This window comes from Alosa alosa, chromosome 17 (genome assembly GCF_017589495.1).
Source record: "Alosa alosa isolate M-15738 ecotype Scorff River chromosome 17, AALO_Geno_1.1, whole genome shotgun sequence".
Taxonomy (NCBI): Eukaryota; Metazoa; Chordata; class Actinopteri; order Clupeiformes; family Clupeidae; genus Alosa; species Alosa alosa.
The window spans coordinates 18,669,577-18,687,203 of NC_063205.1; the positions used below are offsets into that span (position 1 = coordinate 18,669,577).

The following is a 17,627-nucleotide window of genomic DNA, read 5'->3' on the forward strand; positions in this document are numbered from 1 at the left end:
ATTTCAGCTCCTCTGAAATTTGTGCAGAACTGACAGCTGTGAAGTGGTGTGTCAAAGGCAGAATGCTGAATTGAAATGAAATGTGCTATGGCTGTGTCCTTACAACGTATGCCAGAGAAATTCGCCAGTCTCTGATGAAGCTGCTAGGTATCTCATTAAACTCATTTGGCACGCATTAATCTGCAGTAATGAAACAAAGTCAAATTTCATTTCCTCTAGCCCAATTCAGATGAAAAAATGTGACTGGGGGGGTATGGGTTTGTGAGAGCGTGCCAGTTTACAAAAATCACACACACACACACACACACACACACACACACACACACACACACACACACACACACACACACACACACACACGTAATGCCCCTGAGCACCGTAGGGGTCATGGGATGTTATTTGTGGTGGTGACCCTATCTAGGACATCTACCGTATCTGTGATGAATGGTGATGAATGGGTGTGTGTGTGTATTAGAGTTATTTTACCCATACTGACACCTCCATGAGCTCATCCTCCCCACCAGTAGCACAGGATGGGGTGGTGATAAGAGAGGAAATGAACACACACACATACGCTTACTCTCTCACACACACACACACACACACACACACCGCCAATAGAGTCATCACCCTTGTATTTATAGAAGCCTGCTGTCTGCACTGTCATCGCCGGGCCCCCTCTCAATTTATCCGCTTGGCAGCGCCGCAAACTCATTATTGGCTCTGCCGGAACCACCTAGCCACAACTGGAGGCCTCGGCATCTGTTTCATTTACATGTTTCTCTTAGTCATTCAGCACGGCCCCTAATGAGACTTTCAGTGCAAGAAATGCATAAATAGTTCCTTTAGGACTGACTGACTGACTTTACTTGGTCTTCAGGTAGAGTTTGTTTAAAAAGCTAAATAGCGAAAGCTAAGCTAACAGCTTAACTAATGTAGGGTTTTTTTGTTTGTTTATTGACTTCATTATCATTTATTTAGCGTGATTTTTTTAGTCCATTGTGTTCTGGAACATTCTATTTCTGTTCTATCTTTCCTCCGCTGTCTTCACGCAGTCTGAATCGAAGCTCTACAACGGCTCAGACAAAGATGTCTCTACGTCAGGGAGCAAGCTCACAAAGAAGGAATCTCTCAAGGTGAGTTTCTTGAACTCCGAAAGCAAATACTCTGAGTCCGGAAGTTTCTTTTGCTCTGGAATAGCACGTGGGCACGCAGTGCATGTGTTTGCCTGCAGTGTGCCCAGCAGAGAAAGGGCGAACTGATAAAGTTTTGATAGTCTTTACGCAACCCTCGGGCATCAATTATGCAGGCAGACTGCAGCTGTCCTCCAAACAGCATAGCACCTTGAAGAGGAGAGGGAAAACCCTGAGTGTGTTTTGGTGTTTTGTGTTTGCTTTGTGTGTGTGTGTGTGTGTGTGTGTGTGTGTGTGTGTGTGTGTGTGTGTGTGTGTGTGTGTGTGTGTGTGTGTGTGTGTATGTTTCCTGTGTGTGTATGTTTGTGTTTCTGTGTGTGTGTGTGTGTGTTTCTGTGTGTGTGTTTTGGAGCAGACCAGGTTTGCTTTTTTATCCATGTTGGCCTCACAGACGGCAGATGTCTGCTAAATCCCCCCCTCAGACACAGATCTCCCGCTGCTGTGCACATAAAGCTTACTTTGAGCCCTTTCATTGTTATTGAAGCAACCTGATCAGCACGGCTCGTCAGCGCCTTGCGTCACTCTGTGGACCCGCTCCCCGAGTGCGCCGCTATTTTAAGAATGATTCTGGGTTACCAACACACAGCAGACACATCAGGCCTAGATTAGGGACAGTCAGCATTTCTGAACGTATAAAAGGGTCATTTAGTGTGTGTGTGTGTGTGTGTGTGTGTGTGTGTGTGTGTATTACCATTGTGTGCTCCTCTGAGGAATTCACTGTATCACTTCACCGGTTCACCCAAAAAAGTTATTTGTATCTGAACAGCTCCGATTGATTTTTAGAAATAAGGCATTTCTGAATACCTCGGCATTTGCCCCAAGATGTCTGACTGCATTGCTCCCGCGCAGTGCACCCAGATGGATGTGAAATTCAGTTGAATGTTTGCTATTCTTGTCCAGGTCTGTGTGTGGATGTATTTGATTATCAGGCACACACACACAGCTGTCTCAATGGTTATTAGTGGCAACGATATGCACTCTCACACACGCGGCCCTGACTGGCCAACCATGACGGCATCAGTATTCAACTTGGTCCTCCGCAGTCAAACAGAATGCCACGTCCACATAGGAATTCAATCTCATACGCCAGAAGAAAGCCAGAATACAGAAATAGAGACAATCTCTCTCTCTCTCTCACACACACACACACACACACACACACACACACACACACACACACACACACACAAATGCATCACATGGCCTGGAACAATATTGTATGAACACAATACTTTCAGCCCTGCATGGCAAATAAAAAGTGTTCAATTAATTCTGTTCAGTTCAATTAAGTTTTATTTGTATCATACCAGCAGCGGAGAGGGTGGTCTCAAGGTAGCCTTTCATGCTCCAAAAGCGGCCGTTTAAAAGACACATCTCCAGTGATGTGGTGGAGTAGAGTAGATAGGCCGATACAGTATTGTTTGTGGTTGAGCCCACTGACTGAAAATGGGAAGGGCAGTGAGGGTTTGTTTCAAAATTGAAGCAATATTTTAGCTTCATTAGTGTGTGATGTAAGGGCGTGACGCCATGCTGTGCGGTCAGTGGTTGAGGTTTTGTGTGTCGCCCCCTATAGGTTCAGAAGAAGAACTACCGGGAGGAGAAGAAGCGTGCCACCAAGGAGCTCCTCAGCACCATCACTGACCCCTCCGTCATCGTCATGGCCGACTGGCTCAAGGTGCCTTTCACTCTACATCCATCTCTCTCTCTTTCCCTCCCTCTCTGTTACTTCCTCTCATTATTTCTCATTATTTTTTTCAATTTTCTTTCTTCTACCTTGACTTGGCAATTGTGGCATTTTTTTTACTTGCCATTTTTCTTTTGTGTTAAATTCTATGTTTTTCCTTTTCACTAGTAATAATAATTAAAAAAAAGTCAGACTCCAACTCTCTCTGTCTCTCTCTATCGTTGTCTTTGTCATGTGAACTTTGCGTATCGGAAAGGCACTACGCCGAAACTACGCCGAGAAAACGCCTTTTTCTCCTTTACTGATTACTTCTAAGTTTAGCCCAGTACTCATAAAGACAAAAAAGAGACTGAGTGAAGCCTGCTCCTACCCTTGAAACCTTTCTGTCTATAATATGAGCTTGTTCTCTAGTGTGTGTGTGTGTGTGTGTGTGTGTGTGTGTGTGTGTGTGTGTGTGCGTGTATATCTACTTTTCTGTCTATAATATGAGCTTGTTCTCTAGTGTGTGTGTGTGTGTATATATATACTTTTTTGTCTATAATAGGAGCTTGTTCTCTAGTGTGTGTGTGTGTGTGTGTGTGTGTGTGTTTATGTGTGTATGTGTGTATATCTACTTTTCTGTCTATAATATGAGCTTGTTCTCTAGTGTGTGTGTGTGTGTGTGTATATCTACTTTTCTGTCTATAATATGAGCTTGTTCTCTAGTGTACAGTGTGTGTGTGTGTGTGTGTGTGTGTGTGTGTGTGTGTGTGTGTGTGTGTGTGTGTGTGTGTGTGTGTGTGTGTGTGGATATATCATAAGTGTGTGCTATGTGTCTGCCCTTGACAGATCCGTGGCACCCTGAAGAGCTGGACCAAGCTGTGGTGCGTGCTGAAACCCGGGGTGCTGCTCATCTACAAGACGCACAAGAACGGCCAGTGGGTGGGCACGGTGCTGCTCAACGCCTGCGAGCTCATCGAGCGGCCCTCCAAGAAGGACGGCTTCTGCTTCAAGCTCTTCCACCCCCTCGAGCAGTCCATCTGGGCCGTTAAGGTACAGTCGCCAGACGTCCAGACTTCAATATTCCTCAGGGAGTCTTAGAGTTTTAAGCACACAAAAAAAAAAAAACGAGGATCTTAAGCTCTATTCAGATAAATCAAGTGTAGAATCAGTGTGGTGCTGATGGGTTTCCCTCTGTCTTTTATATTGCTCTCTCTCGTTCTCTCTCTCTCTCTCTCTCTCTCTCTCTTTCTTTCTCTCTCTCTCTCTCTCTCTCTCTCTCTCTCTCTCTCTCTTGTCCAGGGACCCAAAGGGGAGGCGGTGGGCTCCATCACACAGCCACTGCCCAGCAGTCACCTCATATTCCGTGCTGCCTCCGAATCTGACGGTGAGAGAAATCACCTTGTAACACACACATGCACACGCACACACACGCACACACACACACACACACACACACACACACACTTGGGCAGGGTGTCAACCTTAATATTACTTACATTACATATTTTATATGACTTAAAATATGTAGCTGAATTCCAGGGTCACTGGGCGAGAATTTTAGCCTGTGAATAAAGCTTATTTGTTTTTCATGTACATAGGTGTATACAGTATACTTCAGATCTGCCTCTCACATTTGAATACATTTTTTGTGTGTGTGTGTGTGTGTGTGTGTGTGTGTGTGTGTGTGTAGGTCGGTGTTGGATGGATGCTCTGGAGCTGGCTCTGAAGTGTTCGAGTCTTCTGAAGCGCACCATGATCCGTGAGGGCAAGGAGGAGATGGGCCCAGCCACGGAGCACTCACACATCAACTTCTACAGCCTGCTCCGCGCACACAACATGCAGGGCTTCCAGTGAGAACACGCACGCACGCACACACACACGCATCAAATTCTACAGCCTGCTCCGCACACACAACATGCAGGGCTAACAGTGAGAACACACACACACACACACACACACACACACACACACACACACATTCTACAGCCTGCTCCGCACACACAACATGCAGGGCTTCCAGTGAGAACACGCGCAAACACGCACGCACACGCACGCACGCGCGCTTCTACAGCCTGCTCCGCGCACACAGCGAGCAGAGAGAACACACATGCTCACACATCACAAACATAATCACATTGACTCTTGCTAGGCTCTGAATTCAGGCACAAATAGACAATGTATGAATGAGAATACAAATATCCCCCCAGTGTCAATACAGTCCCAGGGTAAACACAGAATATAATGCTGGAAAGTTATTTGTCACACACACACACACACACACACACACACACACACACAGACACACATACTGCCCAACTATTTGTCCATCTCGTCATTTGTTGTTGTCTGTTTGCTTGACTGTCCTTCAGCTGCAGTACTTCAGCTCAGCCTGTCCCCTCTCCTTCCTTCCCCAGGTTCAACGACAGTGACCAGTTCAAGGACCCGGACCTGTACTCGGACAAATCGGACCGGGAGAACGAGCAGGAGCACGAGGAGTCGGACAACGAGGCGCTGGAGAAGAGCGAGGAGAGCGACAGCGACACGTCGGAGCGTCAGGACGACTCGTACGTGGACACGGATCCCAACGAGGTGCTGCGTGAGACGCCCTACTTGGAGCAGAGCCATGAGGAGCTGGGTGAGGTGGGTCCCCCATGCCAACAATCAGCCCTCTGATTGGTGAAAGAAGGCAGTAATGGGTGCTCTGATTGGCTAGAGCATAATGGATATAACGTGATGTGCTGTGTGTAGGCAGAGTGATCTGCTAATGGGTCTATAGATTGGCCTGCCATGGTTACTATTTCTGCTGGACGATATATTGTCACGGAAAAATATAGCGATAAACAATATTATTGTAATTTTAGACCATTTCAGGCGAACCGCACAATAATGCCATTACAAGGCCTCTCTCCACCTGCAACAGCAGTTCTTTTGTGTGGGCCTACCTATAGATGTTACTTGAAGTAATGCTTACTAATTGCTTATTGTGCCTGAAGACATAGATTAGCAGGAATCAGAATATCAATATAATATATCAGTATTGGGTGTTACTCTGAAAGGAGACCAACTTGCCTACACAGTTAAGGCCATATGCTTTTCATTGATCTAAGCGCTATGTGGTTTAGCTTATGGGAAGTGAATTGGGTTTGACACTGAAAATGAGCAGGGCACAAAGTGAAGAGATTAGTGTTCATGACATTATTAACAGAAACATAGTTTGTGTGTGTGAATGTGTGTGTGTGTGTGTGTGTGTCTCTTTGATGGAGTGATGACTCATCCTCAGCCTTGGCACCTCCATCCAAAGCTGCCTCAACGTGTGTGTGCGTGTCTGTTCACCGACGTCTGCCTTTATCTCAACTCAGCCGTAAAAGCTTTTATCACCCACATCTCTGCCCAGCTGAGGCTCACCTCGAGAGACTTGTCCTTCCTACATCTCTCCCTCTATCTCTCTCTCTCTCTCTCTCTCTCCATCTCTCTCCATCTGGCTCCTGAGAGGATGCCGGCTCTGACACACAATTTGTCACAGCCAATTGGCGCTGAAGCACTGGAACAAAACAGCTTTTGATTGGCTTTCAAAGTGGCCTGCAATTCAAATGGACTTCACCCCCAGCTCCAATCTGCGATGCATGATGACCAGACACATGCTAGGGAACAAAAATACGCTCTGTGATTGGACGGCTCTGGACTCCCATCGCATATGGTTTGAAACGAATGGCTCATCTCTAGCGTGAATCCGGACTTGTCAAAAGTGATGATGAAGATGAGTGCAGAGTGGGATGAAAGCTCGTTAGACCAGGCTGCGGGAGAGGGAGCCCCCTACCACTCTCCCTCCTGCTGAGTGACCCTCTCTGTCATACAGAGCTCTGGAGGGGGAGTGGAGGGGGCTGGGTGACAGGGTTTTAATTAAAACGCTATGCGGTAAAGGGAGAGACATACACTGTACTCTGTACTGAGCTCATTTGGGGATGAATAGATATAGCGTGTGTGTGTGAGAGAGAGATAGATAGATAAAGTACCTGTCTGGTGACTGGAGGTTAGCTGATGCAGGATATATCAAGGTTAACCTGTGTCTGTCTGTCTGTCTGTCTGTCTGTCTGTCTGTCTGTCTGTCTGTCTGTCTGTCTGTCTGTCCTAGGCGGGCGAGGCGTCTCAGACCGAGACTGTATCTGAGGAAAACAAGTCTCTGATCTGGACCCTGCTGAAGCAGGTTCGACCGGGCATGGACCTGTCCAAGGTGGTGCTGCCCACCTTCATCCTGGAGCCGCGCTCCTTCCTGGACAAGCTCTCCGATTACTACTACCACGCAGACTTCCTGTCCGAGTACGTACAGCATCACAGACCTGGGAGATCATGTGCTCAAAAGAGCTCATGAGATCAAGCTGCAGCATGAATTTGTGTGAACATGTTTGTGTGAACAACTACTGAAGACTACTGTCACAACACACAAGACACAAACATATTGACACACACACACACACACACACACACATTATCATTACATACAGTATGTATATATATATGGTAATGGATGAGAAAGTAGCAAATGGTGTGTAGCACTGACTGCAAGTGTAACCGGTGGTTGTGTGTTGTTAGGGCGGCGGTGGAGGAAAATGCCTACAACAGGATGAAGAAGGTGGTGAAGTGGTACATCTCCGGCTTCTACAAAAAACCAAAGGTAACCACCATTTTGTGTTGTGCACTTGTTCTGACTTTTATCAGCACCCTGCACATGCAGAGTTTCGAAAAATCCACCAATTTTGGAAGTTTGCACCGAGAGCTGGCAATTGATTTTCATCTATTAGATGATGTTCATTGTTATCACCTCAGACCAGACCTCCATGGGGTTCTACAGTCAATGGATGCTACTCAGAGTAGTTCCTGTTAAACCTCAAGTACACTTTAAGAACCGCTGTGTCTCTCCTCTCTGGGACATCTCTGCCACACCTGCTAGAGTCTCTCTGAGAACACTAATGGTGTACAGGATATGGTTATATATATATATATATATAACGAATCCACCTTCCTCTCCTCTGTCACCTCAGGGACTGAAGAAGCCGTATAACCCCATCATCGGGGAGACCTACCGCTGTGTGTGGCTCCACCCAAACACCTCCAGCAAAACCTTCTACATCTCTGAACAGGTCAGTGACTTTTATGTGTAATTTCCTCTAGTCAGTCCTGTGTGTGTGTGTGTGTGTGTGTGTGTGTGTGTGTGTGTGTGTGTGTGTGTGTGTGTGTGTGTGTGTGTGTGTGTGTGTGTGTGTGTGTGTTGGCCCCTACTCACCGTCAGCGCTCTTCCTCCTTCAGGTATCCCATCATCCTCCAGTGTCGGCCTTCTACGTGAGCAACAGGAAGGATGGCTTCTGTCTCAGCGGCAGCATCCTGGCCAAGTCAAAGTTCTACGGTAAGACTGGACAAGACAAGACTGCCCAGTAGCGTACTAAAGATCAAGAAATCCCAAAAACAAGCAGCTGTTATCTGCTTTGTGATCTTAGTACAGATGTGTTTCTGTTTGTTTTGTCTGTTTTTTTCTTTTCTTTTCTGTGATGTCTGACTCCTGTTCCATGTGTGTCCACAGGGAACTCTCTTTCTGCAATCCTGGATGGAGAGGCAAGACTCACATTCCTCAACAGGGGAGAGGACTATGTCATGAACATGCCCTATGCCCACTGTAAAGGTGTGTGTGTGTGTGTGTGTGTGTGTGTGTGTGTGTGTGACCATGTGTGTGTGTCCGTGTGTGATTTTCTTTTGTGTTTACATAAACTCAAACAGTATCTTGTAGAACAAAATCTTCTAGGCTCTCTGTAAAACTCTATGCTGTCTCTCGTTTCTCCCCCCTCACCTGTCCCCAGGTATCCTGTACGGCACGATGACTCTAGAGTTAGGCGGACAGATCACCATCACCTGTGAGAAGACTGGCTACAGTGCCCAGCTGGAGTTCAAACTCAAGGTGTGTGTGTGTGTGTGTGTGTGCATGTTTGTTTGTATGTATGTGTGTGTCTATATGTTTTGTAGGGGTATGGGTGTGTTTTTTCTGAGAAATGGATAGAGACAGAACTGGAGATGAAGAAAGAGGTGTGTGTGTGTGTGTGTGTGTGTGTGTGTGTGTGTGTTGTGGAGGACACCTAAGGAGATTGTGTGTATTGCCATGATTGGCATTTGAGCCCTAATGCAGCATTTCTGGAGCCTGGGGAGGGTCATTCCCATTGACTTCTCTAAAGGCCACTTTAAAAGGCACGTCATCTCTAGGACAGGACTTCCTCTGATGCCTGGCCTCCGCATTGAAAACACACAGACTAACTGCTAACAGTGAAATTGAGGGAGCTCTGGATACACACACACACACACAACGCTAACTGGGTAGGGGACTGGTTAGTATCATTACTGTAGTGTGTGTGTGGCAAATGTGTGTCTTGGGTACACACACACACACACACACACACACACAGCTCACTGACTGAAGGGAGATGTTATTGTCATTACTCCAGTGTGTGTGTGACAGAATGTGTATTTTTATTTATTTTTTTCAGCCATTCCTGGGCAGCAGTGACAGCGTCAACCAGATCTCTGGGAAGATCAAGCTGGGGAAGGAGGTGCTGGCCACTCTGGAGGGACACTGGGTAAGACCACAAGACCACTATTTTACATCAAATGCACCTGGAGCCCACCTGGTGCATAGAGCATACAGACCTAAAGAGAAAATCCATGTCTGCACTGCCAGTCATTTGGATTGAAGCTTCTGGTAAATCTAATTCCTACTCTGTTAAAGAAAAAAAACCTCTATTCACCGTAAATGAAACGCTGAATGATTAATTGAGGAATGGAGTTATGCAGACATATACCATGAAATAGATTGAGTGCTTCAGAAATGAGTCAGGTCATCAGTAAATTAAGCATCTAACGATTGATTGAGGAATGGAGTTATGCAGACATATACCGTAAAATAGATTGAGTGCTTCAGAAATGAGTCAAGTCATTAGTAACTGACATATTACAAGTGTACACATACATAGTGGCACTGACAGCCAGCTTGTTAGGAGTTTTGAGAGCCAGTGAAACACTCCGTGTGGTTGGACAAGGTCCTGCATATGGATGCTGTTGTGCCTCTCTGAGTGGAATGCTGAGAGCCAGACTGCAGTGCTCTGACATCACTCTTTAACGAAACACTGCAGTTATGAACGACAGCATCAGATGAGTGGCCGTTGAGTCGTAGAGAGCCTGGCTTTGTGATTGAGACGGAGAGAGAGGTGGAGAGACAGGAAGAAAGATGGTGATAGTTGCGAGGGCAATTATCTCATAGACATAGACATAGGGAAAGAAAAACGAGAGAGAGAGAGAGAGAGAGAGATGGGGAGAGAGAGAGAGTTATAATATTATGCTCCACCTTCCCTCATTGAGGTGGCATCATCATCCATCATGCTGCACTTTCATGCCTCTCTGGCCTTCCTCACTAAACACAACTACTCTCCGTTTGCACTTGGCAGCCACGTCTGCCTGCCGATGGCATAACAATAAGCCAGTCCGGCTTGCGGAGACGTAAACTGTGCTCACACACCCAGCGATGCCATCTTTACAGTTTCATCACACCCAAGTCACTCTCTCCCTCATGTTTTTTTTGTTCTCAAAGGGTCATTAACGTTTTATCTTTGAGCTTAGTGTTCCAGCCAGTGTTGCAGTTTTTTTTTTTCCCATTGATTTTGAGGAAATGGAGAGTAACAGTTGAGAATTTTCAACCTAACCTGAGGTGTTCTGAAGTGTTTTTGAAGTGTTTGGTTGGGAGTTGAGTGCTGTCATGAGGGTTTGAAGATGGAGAAAGGATTTCAATGCAAATGAAGTAGCACCGTTGGATAACACGTCATTCTCTTCAACATTTTTCTAACAGCTCTGAAGTGTTCTGACACTGCAGGGAGACAACTTTTTTTAACAGAGACCTCTCGGTGTGATTCAGGCAGACCTGTACAGAAAAAACTTCATGAATTTTGATTGCAAGGTTACCCTGTCAGTAGCTAGGAGGAAGTGTCTGAAACGGCAAAGATGTGAAGACTTAAAAACCGGGATAAATAAATACCTGTACACTTTTACTTAAGGTGTGTGTGTGTGTGTGTGTGTGTGTGTGTGTGTGTGTGTGTGTGTGTGTGTGTGTGTGTGTGTGTGTGTGTTCTGGCCCTTACAGGACAGTGAGATCTTCATCAACGATAAGAAGACGGGGGAGATGGAGACCTTCTGGAACCCCACCCCAGAGCTGCGGCAGAGCCGGCTGATCCGCTGCACCGTCGCCCCTGAGGAGCAGGGCGAGTTTGAGTCCGAGAGGTCAGTCTCACGCAACTGGATATCAAGTGCTTGTTTGTTTTTTTTTTGTTTTTTTTAAGTTTAGAACCGCAGTTTTTCATATTGGTCTCACCAGACTCTCGTGTGCTGCAATAGAGAGGCAAACATGTTTGTTCAAAAAGCATCCAGTGAGACCAAGTGAACCTGTAAAGAGGGTTAGACCGCATAATGAAGTATTATCTTCATTATAATGCATAGATTACCTCAATCCCAATCTCCACTTTGCCCCTGTCATATTAGGCTTGTACAAGACTCGTTAATGACCTGCTTGTACACACACACACACACAGGCCACCTATGTCCAGCTACTAATATGCCAGTCATTAGTTGAAACTGAAAAGGTGTCTTCATCTTCAAAAGAAGCTGGTTTTCAAAGTTGCCAGAATTCAGTGTGTGTGTGTGTGTGTGTGGCGTTGGCGCAGGTTGTGGCAACATGTGACGCGGGCCATCAACAACAAGGACCAGACGGAGGCCACCAACGAGAAGTTCATCCTGGAGGAGGCGCAGAGGAAGTCGGCGCGAGAGCGCAAGGCCAAGTGCGAGGAGTGGAACCCCGCTCTGTTCGAACAGGACTCCATCACGGGAGAGTGGCACTACCGCTACGCAGAGTGAGTGGCACAATGTGACACACACACACACACACACACACATACACACACACACATACACATATGTACAGCATATACGCAAACAGATTAAATACATGTTGGGAACAAACTAGCATCTGGCCAATGAGCAGTGAGTTCATCAATACTCATTCGTCATGATTAACAAAGCCTGCATAACAAAGGACAAGCTAAGTCAACATTTGCAATCATTTCTGTGACTAGAATATCTAGGCAGGTAAATATCTGACATCTAGTGGCAATATTAAGCATTGCACACAGATGCAAATTGACTGCAAAGGCAATGCACCAATACACACAATGGAGTGCATGGGTGAATTAATATAAATAGTCCTTAAAGGTAGAGTTTGTTCCAGTTCAGTTGTTCCAGAGTCCTGAAATCAACATAGATAAGCATTGAGTGTATTTCACTAATTTACGGATTGGGATAAATGCAGAGACCAAATTTCCCTCACGGGATCAAAAGAGTATATATACTATACTTATACTTTACTGAAAGCACCATAGATAAGCACTGGCTATTGATTAAACCTTGTTACAGAGCTCAGTAACTTTCCACTGGGCCCAGGGCTGAGAAACCAGAGGCCAGTGTGGAATGCAGACCACGAGCCAGCCTCAACTGTCCCATATTAGAGACTGACCTCACTAATGCCTCTGTATCCACATTCACATAGAGGTCAGCTCCCAACAGAACACAACAGAGGTTTTTATAGGAGTGAATGAGAGGTCGAAGTTCAAATACCAGATAGACATACAGCTGAATATGAAGATGAGCTGTTAACTTGCTGTTGATGTTGCTGTGTCTTGTTCAAGAACAATTTTAGCTGAAGTCTGGGATTTTCTAGTGTAGTTGCTAGGCGACTGCAAAATCATGCAGTTGAGGCGTCAGTCCATCAGTTCATTGTGATGTCACATGATATGATGTGACTGGACAAGAGGCTTTAGCAGGTATGGTGCATAAAAAGTGGAAACCTCCAAGGGCTTGATTTTAGATTATGTTTGTGAAAATGACAACATCAGTTTCTTTTTTTGTAGAAACTTATTCGTAAAACCCAACAGAAGTTAACATATTTTGTTCTATATAGAAAACATTTATGGCCTGTTGTTAGTCACTCCTAAAATGGTGACTCAAGCCTCCTCACCCCTGACTTCAACTAATATGTTCATTTTACTTCTGGTCAGAGCACTTGAAATGGGAATTTTAATTGTAGCCATTCTGTTCATAGTAATCTTGAAATGGTGGCAGAGGTCCATTTGGATTATGAGCAGACTTAATCCTTATCAGAACATCTAATCTGCCTCCGGCACGCATTATTCATCATGGGTAGTGTGAGGAACAGTGACACCTGGTGGATATGCAAAGTACTGTTATAAGAGAGAGTTGAACCAAACATATAAAATGCCAATTAACATTGATGCAAAACTGTAGAGCTACAAAACTCACTACAAATCTAATCCTGCATTTTTTTAATGTATTCATGTGCTCAAATTCTTACCGGCTATATAAACACGTTTTATATTTTTGACTCATTAGTCCTTGATTGAGCTGTTAACTTGTTTATTGTGGCTACCTTTGATTTACAGATATGCTATTACTTACTCACCCTTCCTCTCTCTTTGTCTCATTCAGTACTCGGCCGTGGGATCCGCTGAACGATCTGATTCAGTTTGAGAAAGACGGCTTGATCCAGTCTAAAGTGCGCCACCGCACCCCTATGGTACGTTCTGGCAGTGTTATTAGTCTCAGTAACCAGGGGTCGCGGAGGGACAATTGCAAGTGCCAGCAGGTAGGTTAGAACCCAACCCACCCCACCCCACCTACTCATTACCCACTCATCCATCCATCCATCCATCCTCCGACTGACACCTCTTCCTCTTCCTTCCACCCAACCCCCATCCCTTACTCCTACCCCCATATCCCTTCTTTCTTTTCTCCTCTTTGACCTCCCATCTTCACCCCCTCCCCCCATCTCCCCCCATCCCTCACCACCTTCCCTTCTGTCACACCGGCCGTCTTGGTCTCGCCTGGCTGCCTGCACCATGCCACCGCCCCCCTCCCAAAAATAAAAGACCAAAAAAAAAACAAAAACAACAAGAGAAATAAAAGCTAAACATCCAACTAGAAAAATATTCACCAAATTCAGAAAAGATTAAGGAAAAAAAAAAAAAAAAAAAAAAAAATAGAAACAGCCAACCCAAACCAACGCCTGCAACGCCTGGCACCTGCTCGGCCAATCCCCTTCACCAGGCCCGGCCGCCATCTTGTCTCACCGCCCACTCTCTGTTTGCTGTTGTTTATTCAGTTATTTATGTGCTCTTTGGTTTGTTTGTTTTTCATCAAAGTCTACTGTAATTTTGTCTTTGTTGTTGTCTTTGTTAATTCTGAGTTGTTTTGTGTGTTTGTTGGCCTTATGGCTACTTCATTTTCCGTTGTTAAAAGTTTGGAGTTGTATTCATCTTTCTTTCCTTTGTGTCCTTTGTTTGTTTGTTTGTTTTGTTTGTTTTTCAATACCTTTGTTTACTGTTTGTTGTTTACTTTGATGTGCTCAGCTTAAGTGCTCGCCATATGTGCTTGAATGGCACTCTTGCATGCTTCACTGCATTGCAGTATTGATGATAAGCAAAGCATGCGTGTGTATTGTAACCTATTGCCTTACTTTAACTGTATTTTTCCCACCTTGGATGTTTTTCCTGTTTAGACTTTGCTGAGCACCTTGCATTTGCACTAAATGTATATTTTTCATATTTTCAACGTACAAACACCCTGACTTAAGATACTTAAGTATGAAAGACTGCGATAAAGGCTGTTGATAATTGAGCTCAATAAAATTAAACCCTCTCTTCCGCGTTCCCGAGGCAAAGCCTTGATTAGCTTGAAAAGTTTATGACTCACTCCAAGTCACCATGTTTGTTTTCCCAGATACAGAGCCAGGTGACTGTTACGGCACTGTGAGGAGCTATTTGAAATTGACAAAAAAGTGTATTGGATTAGAATTGCATACCGCTCCTTTAACTCAAAATTTCGTATATCCACTTTGCACTGGTCATTTTAACTATACAGTGTCCAAATTGTAAACTTAGGCATTTTAAGTCAGATACACTTGAACTCATGAACATTGTATGACTTGTTTTTTAGTGTTTGTTGTGAGAGAATATGTGTGTTTGTATGTGGGAGTGTTAGTGTGTGTGTAAATGGATGAGAGTGTAGTGTGTGTAAGGTTGCATGAGAGAAAGAAAGAGAGAGAAAGAGTGTGTGTGTGTGAGTGTGTGTATTTGAGTGAGTGTGTGTGTGTGTTTTTGGCGTGTGCGCGTGTGCACCTAACTCAGGTGTGTTCATGTTACCATCCTCCAGGTGACGGGACCCAAGCGGAAGCTGAAGCAGGCTGATAAGCCCAAGAGTCCAGAGAGCGGCTGCTCCTCCCCAGAGCCTGATCGACAGGACTCCTCTGGCAGTGAGAGTACGACACACACACATACACACACACACACACAACCCATTTAGTGCATGCACACATACGCAAACCCATCCTTTCAACATGTCTACGTTCACACACACACACACACACACACACACACACACACAGATGTGCAGGGATGTGTCTGTGTGTGTTTTGTCTAACATACAGTATGTGGTCTTGTGACAGGACACAAAAGCAAGCACAACAGCCGGTTAAGGAAAAAAGGAACAGACCTCAGTGAACTTCAAAGTGCCATTGAATCCATAAAGCAGACGCAAGAGGATATCAACAGGTAAGCAAATCGACTCCAATCCACAGTTTTGTATTTCCTGTAGTCTCAAGGTCACATGTGCGTCCTGTTGACTTTCTAGCCTCAGACATTTTAAGATTTGATGCAGGATCGGGTCCTGTCCAAATAAAGGCGAAAAGCGAAAAAAATCTACTTTAAAAAAAAAAAAAGATTTGATGCAGGAGTCACAATGATCCTTCTGTGTCTCTCTTTGGATAAGACTATAACTGTAAATTAATTGATAAGTGCTGTTGGTGTCATACACTCTAAGATACATCTCTAACCATTGGTGTGTGTGTATGTGTGTCTGTGTGTGTGTGTGTTTGTTTGTTTCCATGGCATTGGCAGGAGTGTGAGCACGCTGCGTAGTCGGGCAGCAGGCCATGGGGCATCGGAGGGAGGCTTCCTCCAGCAGCGAGACTACCTTATCATCTTCTTCCTCATCCTACTCCAGGTCTTCATCAACTTCCTTTTCAAGTAACGGCGGCAATGGACGCTTCAGTCTCTCCCTCTCTCACACGACACACACACACACACACACACACACACACACACACACACACACACACTTCTGTACATACACACAGAGCTGTGGTCACACAAGCGTCTGTCCCAAATCCCGCACTCATTCACACATACTCTCACTTAAGACAGACTGCTACCAGGAGCAAGGATGGAAGGAAGGAGAGAGAGAGAGAGAAGAACGATTAGTGTCTTACCTGGAATACTTCTTTCCCTCTTTATCTTTTTATTTTGTCCTCCCTCCCTCCCTCCCTCTCTCCTGGCCAATGTGGAGTGCGCAATCCTTATATTCCTCATACTTCTCTCTCTGTAGTTGTTATGAGGTCAGAGAAGGAAACAAACTTATTATTTATTGGTTTTTTTGTTGTTTTTAATAAATAAATTAATAAACAAATCGTCATCAACATGGGAACACTCCACGCCTTTCCAAAAGTTGCTCCCAGTGGATGACCCCCTTAGCATCTGGAGCACATCTGACCAATCAGATCCCACCAGGAAATGAACTGAACTGAGCTGGACTTCACTGTGGGTGGTTGGATGTCTTTTTTTATTATTATTTATCTCGTCTTGGACATCACTCCAGTCTTTATTACGGTTTCTCATCACAGGATCCACCGCAACATCTGTTAAACACCGGGATGCTTTTATCTTTGGCTTCTTCCTTGGTTCTTTTATGTTTTTAACACATTGCTGATTTTAAAAAAAGAAAACTTTATTACGATTATTATTACTTGATTTGTTGTCATGTATAGTCTATACTCTTATTTGATGTCTAAACTGCTTTAAAGGAAGAAAACCTTTATAACGGAAAGTGATTTTAAAAAAAAAATAAGATTTTGTATAATGGGAATTAAACAGCAAAAAAAAACAAAAGAGAATATCTTTTGGGAACAGCTTCATTCACAACTTCATGTCTTTGAGTATCGTTTTGCATTTTTTCGTCTCACTCTGAATGGGGGGAAATTCTCATTATATCTCAGCTGTATGAATAAGCATGTACAGAATGGAAACCTTTGCATTACACACTTGCCCGTGCCGTTTTGAACCTTTAGTCCTCCTAGATAATAGACACCTAGGGGAAAGAAAAAGAAGTGACTTTAATTTTGTAGTAGATGTTATTCTCTTCCTGAGAAGATGATTAGACGTAAAGTGGAGAGCCAAATACAGTATATAGACTATAGAGAAATAAGTCCTGAAGACTTCCTGTAAATATTACTTGATTTGTTTTTTGTTTTTCGTAGCAGGTGTGTCTTGTTTTTAATGTTTTTGTTTTATTTTGTTTTAGATTCAGAGCTCTGTCCGTCTCTGTCCTTCATTATCCATGTGTCTTTGCTCAGTGGGCCTCTCTGTGTGTGTGTGTGTGTGTGTGTGTGTGTGTGTGTGTGTGTGTGTGTGTGTGTGTGTGTGTGTGTGTGTTTGTGTGTATGCGCACATGTGTGTGTGGGTCTGCGTGGGTTTGTACATTATGGGAGTGTGTGCACGTAGTCGCCTATTTGTCTGCTTACTGCTTACTCTATGTCAAAATTAAGCCAGACGATTTGAATGTGG

General features: G+C 44.6%; 1 protein-coding gene across 13 annotated transcripts in view; it reads left to right on the forward strand.

Annotated features, from left to right (window-relative positions):
• Nucleotides 1–16,332, forward strand: part of osbpl8 (oxysterol binding protein-like 8) — an 82,853-nt gene extending 66,521 nt beyond the window's left edge. For 9 of the 13 annotated variants that reach the window (XM_048267493.1, XM_048267504.1, XM_048267496.1 and 6 more), the window contains 19 exons: nucleotides 1,056–1,136; nucleotides 2,767–2,868; nucleotides 3,706–3,909; nucleotides 4,159–4,243; nucleotides 4,550–4,709; nucleotides 5,274–5,499; nucleotides 6,992–7,176; nucleotides 7,450–7,531; nucleotides 7,899–7,997; nucleotides 8,164–8,260; nucleotides 8,435–8,533; nucleotides 8,709–8,806; nucleotides 9,387–9,476; nucleotides 11,030–11,166; nucleotides 11,607–11,792; nucleotides 13,441–13,597; nucleotides 15,163–15,268; nucleotides 15,455–15,560; nucleotides 15,906–16,332. In XM_048267493.1, the coding sequence (XP_048123450.1) occupies nucleotides 1,056–1,136; nucleotides 2,767–2,868; nucleotides 3,706–3,909; nucleotides 4,159–4,243; nucleotides 4,550–4,709; nucleotides 5,274–5,499; nucleotides 6,992–7,176; nucleotides 7,450–7,531; nucleotides 7,899–7,997; nucleotides 8,164–8,260; nucleotides 8,435–8,533; nucleotides 8,709–8,806; nucleotides 9,387–9,476; nucleotides 11,030–11,166; nucleotides 11,607–11,792; nucleotides 13,441–13,597; nucleotides 15,163–15,268; nucleotides 15,455–15,560; nucleotides 15,906–16,038 (2,433 nt within the window). In that variant the 3' untranslated portion in view covers nucleotides 16,039–16,332. The remainder of the gene's footprint in view (nucleotides 1–1,055; nucleotides 1,137–2,766; nucleotides 2,869–3,705; nucleotides 3,910–4,158; nucleotides 4,244–4,549; nucleotides 4,710–5,273; nucleotides 5,500–6,991; nucleotides 7,177–7,449; nucleotides 7,532–7,898; nucleotides 7,998–8,163; nucleotides 8,261–8,434; nucleotides 8,534–8,708; nucleotides 8,807–9,386; nucleotides 9,477–11,029; nucleotides 11,167–11,606; nucleotides 11,793–13,440; nucleotides 13,598–15,162; nucleotides 15,269–15,454; nucleotides 15,561–15,905) is intronic. The other 4 variants (XM_048267498.1, XM_048267506.1, XM_048267497.1 and 1 more) reach the window with 3 other exon arrangements.
• The last annotated feature ends 1,295 nt before the right edge of the window (nucleotides 16,333–17,627 follow it).